General features: G+C 51.3%; 1 protein-coding gene across 1 annotated transcript in view; it reads left to right on the plus strand.

Annotated features, from left to right (window-relative positions):
* rtn4r (reticulon 4 receptor) overlaps positions 1-9,377 on the plus strand; it is a 32,637-nt gene extending 23,260 nt beyond the window's left edge. Inside the window, exon 2 of the mRNA XM_062451761.1 lies at positions 7,304-9,377. Within this exon, the coding sequence (XP_062307745.1) occupies positions 7,304-8,682 (1,379 nt within the window). The 3' untranslated portion in view covers positions 8,683-9,377. The remainder of the gene's footprint in view (positions 1-7,303) is intronic.
* Positions 9,378-11,212: the final 1,835 nt, after the last annotated feature.

Below are 11,212 nucleotides of genomic sequence, written 5' to 3' on the forward strand. Positions count from 1 at the left end.
CAGTGTTAGAACCAGGCCCATCCTAACGTGCTAGCCTGCAGTGTTGGGCACAATAGTGGAACCAGGCCCATGCTAGCATGCCAGCCTGCATTGGGTGACTCCTGAGATGAAAGGAGAAGGGAGGAGAGAGGTTTGTCTTTTTCAGGTCAACGTGTCTCCAGAGTACCCACACTTTGAAAATAGACCGATCCGTAGAAGAAGCTGCTCTGAATTAGTTAAAACGTGGCCCGTGATGATGGGTCTAATCCGGCTCCAGCTTACTCTCTGCTCCCCGGGGCCTCTCTGTTTCTCTGCTGTGATTGTTCAGGGATTTGTGCAGACGGCTGTTGTTGGTGCCTGAGCTTGTGTTTGCCATTAGCGATGAGTCATGCTATTGTGAGAGTCGAGGTGAGAATGTATATTTACGGCCATAATCAGGCCTGAGGAGAACCTGGTGGCTGGCAGCTGAGGAACAGAGGGCAAGCATGAGTTTGGCGGATGTGTGATGAGGGATGATGGGGTATTCAAATGTGTGAGGTTAAGGAACATAAATATCCATGGCGGTGAGACTCGGTATGTCATACAGACAACCTAGCTCACCGTGGAAACACAGTGCTATGGACACACACGCGCGTGCCCACTCGACGAACTGCATTCACCCCTGTACTGCTCTTTTAATCCGTCGCACTGGTCTTAATTCTGCTACTGTAGATACCCCCCCCCCCTCCTTCTCAGCCATGCTCCCGACCCCCCCTCACAACTGTACACTCTGTGTGTATGTCTGAGTGGACGCACTGTCTAGATGCCTTTGTGCTTCCAAGGCTTCAAAGTGAAAAAGAAAGCTTCTAAAGTTGCACTTTCCAGAACAAGATTAACGGGTTGCAGCGAGGCATGACTGAAAGATTAGCGTCTCTGTGTGACTTGCTGCTGAGCTTGTTAAGGTCACTAGTTGAGGTTTTCCTCATGGGCATCCGTCAATCACAGGGTCCGCGTCGATGCGGGCTGACGTGCTAGGGCCTGGGCACCATCAGAGCGCAGGGCAGGGGAAGGGAAAGGGAAGGGTGACACGTTAAGCCGATGAGAGAGACGCCGATGACGGCTTGTCCTGCGGTGGCAGTCAGAGCAAGTTGTTGGCACGCTTGTCAGAAGATGTGGGCGAATCCTGTAGCAGATGCTCAGTTGTGGATAGACTGTGGAGGAAAGGGTGCAAAGTGAAGCCCAGGTTCATGGTTAAAGCTAGACGAGCTCCAGATTGAGACTGAAATTGCAAAAAAAAAAACAGAAATATTTTTCGAAAATATTTCACTGAAATACGAAACGCTCAGAGTTCTGAAACACACACCATTTCAGCACAAATCCCTCAACGGCTTCCTTCTGAATTGAGTCTAGCTGCTGAGAATTGAGCTGTTGGAACCGCTGGTTCGATGCATTTTTCTCAAATTGAAACTTGCAGGGAAACAAGAGTTTATCTTGACTGGACTCTGGAATGCAAGCAGAACGAGCCAGGCTGCCAGGCTGTGAGACAGTATGTAGTAATGATCCTGTCAGAGGGCTCTGAGTAGATAATGTTCAGTGTCCCAGAACAGGTCTTTCGGTCTGAAGAACACTGAGAGGTTCCATCTCATCCACGTAAACAAACCTAAAAACCAGAAGGAAGAAACAACATTTGGTGCTGTGCCAGACACATCGGGTGCTAAAATCGCTACTCAGACAGCCAAGTGTGAATGTCCAGGCGACCAGACTGTGAAAGTGTTGGCTGTCAGCGGATGCTGTCTATGGTGCAAGCTGTTCTGTCTCAATGAGGCAGTCCTAGCTACACTGGATCTCTGTACAGCATTGGCATTTCTATGGGGGTTGTGAAGCTTCGTACAGAACAACAATGGTATCTCTGTGGTCGTTGTGAAGCTTCGGACGTAGCAACACTGCTATCTCTGTAGCGGTTGTGAAGCTTCGTACAGTATCTGCGAAGCTTCGCCCAGTTCAACACCGGTATCTCTAAGGTGGTTCGTCATGCCTCATCTCCATTCATACCAGAATAATGCCTTCTCTCAGAGTGTTATCAGCCTCTTCAATTTCAAACGGAGCTTTATTGCTCATAAAAGCCCCTCAAATGGGAGGATGTGATTCAGTTTGAGGCCTGCTGAGGAGAAGGGGGGGGGGGAGGTGTGTGTGTGAGGGGGTTATCTCCTGACGCTCCAAACATGATGGCTTCAACACCCATTACCATGACGAGGAGCCCCTTCCGGAGCAGATGCGAACAGCTGTGCTGTGGGATCCGCCTCCGCGAAGCTGAGGGAAGTCGCACTTCTGGAAGCTTCCGTCCGCCGTCTCTCTGCCGCAGGCTCCGCGTACGCCGACACAGAGCAACGGAGCTACGGGCTAACCCGCACGATACGAGCCCAAAGTAGGGCACTCCTCCTTTGCTGCGCTGAGGTTTGAGGAGAGCGCTGTTGGACGCCCACACGTTGCCCTCCTCTCAGCTGAGCCCCACGTTATTGACACCGTTTCCGCATGAGAGCCGGCACAGTGAGGTGGGTGGTGCGGGGCTGCTGGGAGAAGGGGTGAGTCCCGGGCAGACAACAGTCACCTCAGACACCTCCAGAGTTTCGTGAGCTATCTCTTCAAGCAGGCCTGTTTGGCTGGTTGCCAGGTGATGAATACCATGGGATGGGGATGAGGCTTCGTTTTGTGGCCCTGGTCTCATGGTGTGAAGCTTCTCTCAGTGTTCTGTCCCCCGCTAGGCTTGTCTTCGGTAGCTATGTTTCCTCCTTGTTAAATCATGTAGTTCTGACAGATGACAGATACCTTCTGCTGCTGTGCTGATGAAGTTGTTGGGATGGGCACACACACACACACACACACAGTCTCACGCTTTGTTTCTCTCTCTCCCCAAAAATACAATCTACATTTCTGGACGAGTGTGCACACATCCCCTTCCCTCGCTCTCTTCCTTCTTCTCTCCCTCCCTCCCCCCATTTCCCTCTCTCTCCCTTCCTCCTCCCTCCCTTTCCATGTCTCTATCCAACCCCCCCTCTCACCCTCTCTCTCTCTCTCTCTCTCTCTCTCTCTCTCTCTCTCTCTCTCTCTCTCTCTCTCTCTCTCTCTCTCTCTCTCTCTCTCTCTCTCTCTCTCTCTCTCTCTCTCTCTCTCTCCCAGCCTACCCTTTGTTATTCATGAGCCATCTGCAGGGCAGCACTAGATATGTGTCAGAAATGAGCCAGTCCGCCCCTCTGATTGGCTGGACCCCATAAAACACACACCCCGGGTCTGTCCCTCTGATAGGCTGGACCCCAACCAAACCCACGCACACACAGCTTGACCCCACTTTGATCAAATGCTCCCTTTCTCATTCACCAGCCCGGCCCCTCCGCATCTCTCTCCCTCTCTCCCTGCCATGTGTGAAGATCTGGCCGGAGCGTGTGATGAATGTCCTCATTGAGTTATGTTTGTCGGCTGGCAGCTGGTCGCAGCGGAACACGCAGGCTTCTTCCCCTCACTGTACTCAGGAGCGGGAGACAGCGTCCGCTTTTGACGGCGTCTGGAAACAGGCCGTTTGCGAAAGCCCGATGGACGGCAGGTGATCCGTCCTCGACGGCAGCGTCTTGGTATGCACGAAGGCACTCCGCAACAGGCACACACCCCGACGTGCCCCGATCGGGCGCACATACAGAGCAGGCGAGGAGACCGTGGCGGAATGCAGAGTGCTGTTGGAGAACCTCCCGTGAGCAGCATGAGGTTTCTCCTGACAGAGGCTTCCCCCTTCCTATCTGGGCTGGAGGATAACCCTTCCCGTCAGCCTCACCCAATCCCGGGCCCTCGCGTGTCAGCCTCACCCAATCCCGGGCCCTCGCGTGTCAGCCTCACCCAATCCCGGGCCCTCGCGTGTCAGCCTCATCCAATCCCGGGCCCTCGCGTGTCTGCCTCACCCAATCCCGGGCCCTCGCGTGTCAGCCTCACCCAATCCCGGGCCCTCGCATAGCAAAAGCTCCGGTGATGAATTACAGCACGTCCCGAGCTCCCGTTTCAGCCTGCCCTCGGTTTTCTGGGAGCGCCAGGTTTGTGCGCCTCAGTCACAGGCGGGTGGATGGAGCTGAACCGACGCTGCCTTCCCTTCCCTGGCTTGCCCGAGAAACATGCAGATAAGCTGGGCGTCGGCATCTGTCACGCGCTGGCGAGCTCCACAAACAACCCTCGACGCTCCCACGCGCCCTCCTGTGTTTTCGCGAGCGCCTTGTTCGCGCCAAAGATCTCAATTAGGAAACAAGAGAGAGCGAGAGGCCGTCCCCGGGTCGGCTGTTCGTCGACGCACGGCCAGGCGTGCGTGTCCTCTCCGTCTTTTTGTGAGGGTTTGTCTAGTGCTTGTGTAGTGCTTGTCAAACAAGCAGAGGGAGTGCCACAATCAATGGGCTTTCACAGGGCTGAGAGGAAAAGGGTCGCGGATTAGCACCGCCGCCAGGACACACAAAAGAGTGCTTGTCAGTTCCAAGAGTGAATATGACCATTGTCCAATAACAGAGGTGTTTTTCGAAAGAGACGGCATTGTCTGAAACTTGATTCGACGGCTGGCATCTAGGACTGGGATGCCATAGAGAAGATGTGGGTGATGAAATGTTTCAAGTTGGCATAATGTCGCTTTTGTGCTGCATTTCGTAGTATGGGATGTGTACGTTTTGCACCAATAAGCAACACAGTAAGTGTACACTATTTAATTAGATACGTAGATATAAGTACCATCAACAAAACGCTACCTCAGTTTCAGATTTAGCAGAAATATGCTATGAAGAGTGTTTAACACACGTGGACCACATGATAGTGTTAAGGGGTTGAACTAGCAGAACTATCTGTCCTATAGTTAGTTATAAGACCTGCTTCGACAGGTCAGACGATCTGCTCTGAAGTTGGTCAGGAGTCACTTTGAACGACAGAAGAAACCAGTTGGACCCGAGTGATCCCAGTTCAAAGCAAGCACACAGGTTCAACACAACAGGGAGGCGGGCTTCACATAGTTAATACGTAGTGACAGGTTTCATGGCTTGGTAATTGATACGGCACTAAATACAGAAGCAGTCAGTGGGCCAAAAATAATTGGTTCAAACCTGATGTCATTTGAGTGGCTTCGACTGTCATTCACCAGATGCTAACGAAGACAAGCAACATTATGCCCAGAGCTCCAAAACAGGCGCTTCAACATACAACGCGTGGGTGGAAATAGCCCCTTAATGAACAGAGAGGGAGGGAGAGAAAAGAGGAAAGCAGCCGCGGAGAGACACGAAGCGTGTTATGCGGTAAAAAAAATGTGCTATTGTTAGGCAGGGCTGAGAAAAGAGAGAAAAGTGCTGCGATGCAGAAAAAAAAAAGAAGCAGAAGTCTTGACAGCTCTCCGGCGGTAGAGTCCTGACGGCTGAGGAGTAAGATTGGAGGGAAAGTGAAGCAGAGGGCCGCTGTCAGACCACGCAAGAGCCCCCGATAATAGGGTCCGGAGATGAGCTCGCACCACAACACGGAGGGGGGGAAGAGGGGAATGAGCGACAGAGAGAGGGAGGGAAGGGAAGAGGGAGAGGAGAGGAAGAGGGGGAGGGAGAAGGGAGGGAGAGAGAGAGGAGGAAGAGGGATGGGTAAACCTCATGCATTTCCCAGTACTTCACTACCTGTCACAACGGCTGGTGTGGGACTCCTCTCATGCCCCTGGCAGCTGGGGTTGGAAACCCTTCTCTCCAGAGAAGGTCGGAGTAGATTTGTTCGACAGTATCTGCTTCTCGGCAGGGGGTGCTACATTTCTGACTAGACGCTTGACACGCTCAATCTTTGAGGAATTAGTCCAATGGGCTTGCACGTCTCGCGATTAGCTCCAACACCTTCTGTGCAGTGTGAAGAATATTGATTACCACGTGAAAACGCAGCCCTTGTCACGCCTCAACTGTAGAGCACTTAAGCAACAACGTTTGCAGCAATTATCGATGAGAGCACATTAGGCTTCGGAACCGCAGGGACTCGGGATGAACGGTGACGCGTCTTACAGAGTAAGCACTTCCTGTTCCTGTCATCTTGACACTGCTCTCGTAAAAGCCTTCCTGTCATGGCCTGAAGTAACCCCACCTCCCCAAACCAGCCCCAGCCAGGAAACCCCGCCTGTCTACCCCCTTCAGGCCAAATATCCGACCTGAAAAAAAGTCTCAATTATCCACTCTATTTGAGACGGCTAATTCGGCATAAAAGCTGCCCACCCATATTTAATGAAGCATCTCCCATGGTCCTTGGGATGCGCTGATGCAGGCTCGAGAAGGCTCCCCAAGCACACATTAGCAGCAACGGGTCTCTCTTTAAAGACACACTGCATCACCAGTAAAGAGAGCGTCCTCTCAGGGCTTGGCACAGGGCTACATCAGACCAGGCATGTGGGTATTGCTGTCTCTTAATGGAGACGAAAGCTAGTCTTACAGTACGGTTTATTGACAGGAATGCACTTAATAAAAGATGTGTCCTTTCGGAAAAAAGCGTGGTTTTTCACGAGGGATTAACAGTTTGTTTCCGGGGGCCTCCCCTGTAGCTCACTGGGTAGTGAGTGTACCATGTGGGCTGAGGCCCTAACGTAGTGGCCTGGGTTTGAATCCCCTCTCTCTCTCCCATTCATTTCCTGTCTCTCTGTAACCATCTCAGTCCAATAAAGCCATCAAATGCCAAAAGAATATCTTAAAAATAAACACACACACGCAAAAAACGTTCTTTCCTGAGACAGTGACACTCAGAGGTTGGTCACAGGGACGACACGTTTACAAACCTCTATAAGTTGTGGAGACATTTAGAGATGTTGATGTAGCATGAAAGGTAGTGACACACCTGCTGGAGGGTTCTTCTCTTCCCACTTCAAAAGACAACATTCACTTTTCCTTTTCCACCTCTGGGACTGAACCTCCGATTCCCCTCGCGCTCACGAGTCATCTCGTGAATAAATCTTTGATCGGGAGTCATTTCAAGTTTGCCTTTGCAATTTCTCACTGAAAGATTTAGATTTCACTTATTGATGACCTAGTTCTGTTCTATTGTTAGAATTATGATTAAGCTCATAACTGATCCAACTCCCCTGCTTCCTTCCTACTTCTCTCTCTCTCTTTCTCCCTCTCCCTCTCTCTCTCTCTCTCTCTCTTTCTCTCTCTCTCTCTCTCTCTCTCTCCCTCTCTCTCTCTCCCTCTCTCTCTCTCTCTCCCTCTCTCCCTCTCTCTCCCTCTCTCTCTCTCTCTCTCTCTCTCTCTCTCTCTCTCTCTCTCTCTCTCTCTCTCTCTCTCTCTCTCTCTCTCCATCTCTCTCATTATCTCTCGCTCTCCAGGGAGTCGACTCCTGTTCCTGGTGGTGTGGTTAAACCTGGTGCCTCAGGCACATGGCTGCCCTGCCAGATGCGTTTGCTACATGGAGCCGAAGCCCACGGTGGCCTGCCAGCAGCAAGGACTGTCATCCATCCCCACCGAGATTCCCATCCAGAGCCAGCGGATATTCCTTCAGAGCAACAAACTGACGGTGGTCAGGTCCACCAGCTTCAGCTCCTGCCACAACCTCACCGTTCTCTGGCTGTACTCCAACAACATCAGCCACATCGAGGCCGGGGCCTTCTACGGGATGGAGAGACTAGAGGAGCTGGATATCGGGGACAATAACAACCTGCGTATCATTAGTCCCATGGCTTTCCGGGGCCTGAACAAGCTGCACACGCTGCACCTGCATCGGTGCGGCCTTTCAGAGCTCTCTGTCGGGGTGTTCCGGGGCCTTTTCTCCCTCCAGTACCTTTACCTGCAGGACAACAATCTGCTGGCGCTGCACAACGACACTTTCATGGACCTGGCCAACCTCACGTATCTCTTCCTGCACAACAACAAGATCAAGACGGTGTCGGAGCACATGCTGAGAGGCCTGGTCAGCCTGGACCGGCTGTTACTCCACCAGAACCGGGTCGTCCACGTTCAGCCGAGGGCTTTCAGCGACCTGGGCAAGCTGACCACTCTGTTTCTGTTCTACAACAACCTGACCGTGTTGACGGGGGCGACCATGGACCCGCTGGTGTCGCTGCAGTACCTGCGCCTCAACGGGAACCAGTGGGTCTGCGACTGCCGGGCCAAGACCCTGTGGGACTGGTTCAAGCGCTTCAAGGGTTCGAGCTCCGAGCTGGAGTGCAACGTTCCCGCCGTCCTGGCAGGGAAGGACCTGAAACGCCTGAAGAGCAGCGATCTGGAGGGCTGCGTGGAAACACCTCAGATCCACACCCACGTGTTCAGCTCCAAGACGGACAACCCCCTGGGAGAGTCCCTTCCCAGGTGTTGTCTTCCCGACAACGAGAAGTCCTCCATCGTCTCCGGCAAAGCTATTCCCGACCCGTCGTCCTACAACAGCCGCCAGATCACAAATAACCCCCTGAAGGAGAAGGAGAACATATCCAAGACCAAATTCCGGGAGGCCGAGAGGACGAAAAACGAGACCCGGAACAAGCAGAGTCTGAACGACGGGCCGCTGGGGACTTTGTCCAACGACCTGGATCAGCTGAACCCCGACCTGCTGAACAACCTGGAACCTTCTACAGCCCCATCCAAGAAGAAGAAGAAGTGCATGAAAAAGCCCAAATCGGACGCTCACTGTCTGAGAGGGGGTGGGTCGACGTTGCAGGTGCTAGGCTGGTTCGTTCTGCCCTTGCTCTGGATGTGGCTGCCGATGTCTTAGGACCGGAGGTCCTTCTCTCACAAGTCGGACTCACAGATTGTTAATGCCCATGACAATGACCCAGGATTCGCCGTGACCTCCGCAACAGTCGAGGGGACTGAGAAAGAGGAAGTCGCGTTGACCCGTCAGGGGTAGACTAACAATAATAGGAGAAGTTAGACTACATTTAACAAAATGGATGCCTTTACAGAACACTTCAGCTCTAATGTATATAATGAATTGGTGCCCAAATTTCTGTGTTCCGTATGTACTGAACTGTATCGTGTCTAAGCTACACTTTGGAGTGTGTCATCTTTGTTTTCCCTCTCAAAAAGCTTTTACTGCAAAGACGGTGACTGCACGGCCAGACACTGGAAAAAATACAGGAAATGAGAGCGCCGAACGCACACGAGGATTGTTCAGTGGGCTGTTTGTTGAGAAAGATCTTCATTCCCCATCATTTATTCCAAAAGTGACGCATATGTTGGGTACTGTTATGTATTTTTGTTTTTTTTGTTTATAAGTACTTAAGTAAAGACAAACGTCTGACCTCCCTCAATATGAGTTTGTTTTTCCTCACAGTATGGCTACGGGCGGTGGGGAGAAAGCTGTCCAGTTGATCACTCGGACTGAAAATGAAATCATAGAAATGCATTTTATTTTACTTGTGTACAAGTATGAATATATTATGAATAAAAACTCTTCTTTCATAGAGATGGCTGCGGTTTGTGGATGTTTCACTCTCAGGATACTCGTCCATTTACGGAGTACAATTAAGCTCGAAGTTGACCAAAGAAATCCTGTTGATACCTGCTAGGCATAGGTAATATGTGGATGAGCCTCCCTGGGTATTACAACACAGAAATAATAACTACAGTATGAACACAGTTGTTACGTCATATGGGTTATGCAAGCCGACTTATCGGTATCCCAGTCCGAAAACATAACAGATCAGCGTGGACCAGTGTGTCTCTCATCTCAGTCAGGCGTCAGGCCAGAACTACACCCTCTCCTCCCGCAGATCCTCACTGACAGCGGGCTGGCCCACAGCGACATGCTCCTTATCTGGAGGAGGAAGTCAAGTGCTTTGTCAAGTCTGGCCCCGGCTCAAGTCCGGGCACCTCCACATTGAGCTCTCTCGGACCGAGGACATACAGTGTCGGAGGACTCACTCCCACGAGTGTCTCACCCCCAGCCCCAGTCTGACATCACCCGAGGATCCAGAAGTCATTCATCTGCATCGAGACGACAGCACAGCAAGCTGCAAACCGCATGTCCTCAGCGCTTTCACGACTTATCTTGGTCGACCTTTTCACAGTACTTTTTGACTACAGCTTCCTCTTCCTGGTCAGGACCAGCTTGTGCTGATAGGTGTGTGTCAAACCCATTCGTGAATGTAAACCTGTGTGTATGGTCTCTCTGGGGGGAAGGATCAAAGGCAGCTAGCGATGAATAACACTAGCTTGCCCCGAACATCACACTGCATTACGGCTGATGTGAAAGCTGCGGCGTTTCTAAGTGCAGTTTTTTTGCAGTTAGTGCACGCGCTCGAGACTCACTCGCCCCAGGCAACTGCCAGATTCCGAAGTGAGGTAAAATTAAGTTTATGTATATTGAAATCCATGAATTCTGTGTTGCTCATCATTTTGATACATTATTGAAGGCATATGGAAATAAACTGGTGAATATTCAATGAAACGACACCACACATAACTGCTCTGAGCTTGACCCGAGACCGTCATGAAAATGACATAAACGTGTTTAACGGTCATGTGTGCCTGCTGTTCAGGCCGCTTCACGAAGGTCTGATGTGAACTCAGGTTGGCTTCTCATCGCAGTATTTTGAAAAGGCAGACCAGTCTGCTGCAAAAACACGCCGTCAAATCCAGTATTACGCTGGACGGATAATCTGCCTCAAATTAAGTCAAGATCTTGTCTCCAATCCAGGCTATATCTCGCAGAAAGCGAGAGGATTAGAAATCTGGGGCTTTTTACAAATCCCTTTTCTGTGGTGTCCATTAACCCTGGCGAGGGACTGGGACACGTAGGGACCTGAGGATATCAATCTGAGGAGGGAGTCAACAGAATCAAGCCTGCTGCCTCGTGTCTGAGAGGAGAGAGAGCAGAGGGCGCTGGGACATGTGCTGATGCTACTAGTTATTGGTACTGACTCCACAGAGCCCTCCCCTGTCCATCTACTCGGAGGGAGAATGAACAGCTATTCCACCCCTAAAACGCCTTGCAGATAAGCAAAATCGCCAAGGTCGCTTTCGGAGATACACTCTTAAGTGTCTGGCTGCAACGTTGATGCGCTGAACCTTTCACTCGGTCTGTTTCACAATTACACAGACACACACACACAATCGCACACACAGATGCACACACGCGCACACGTACACACACACACACGCTTAACAGACACGCAGATACACACGCACATACTCCTTATACTGGAATGACGACCTATGTTAACTGTCTAACACACTCTCTGAACACTGTCTGTTTTTTCCTCTTTTTAGTCCATATTTTAAACCCCAATGAGGGACGCGTT

The sequence above is a fragment of the Osmerus eperlanus genome, chromosome 25, assembly GCF_963692335.1.
Source record: "Osmerus eperlanus chromosome 25, fOsmEpe2.1, whole genome shotgun sequence".
Lineage (NCBI taxonomy): Eukaryota > Metazoa > Chordata > Actinopteri > Osmeriformes > Osmeridae > Osmerus > Osmerus eperlanus.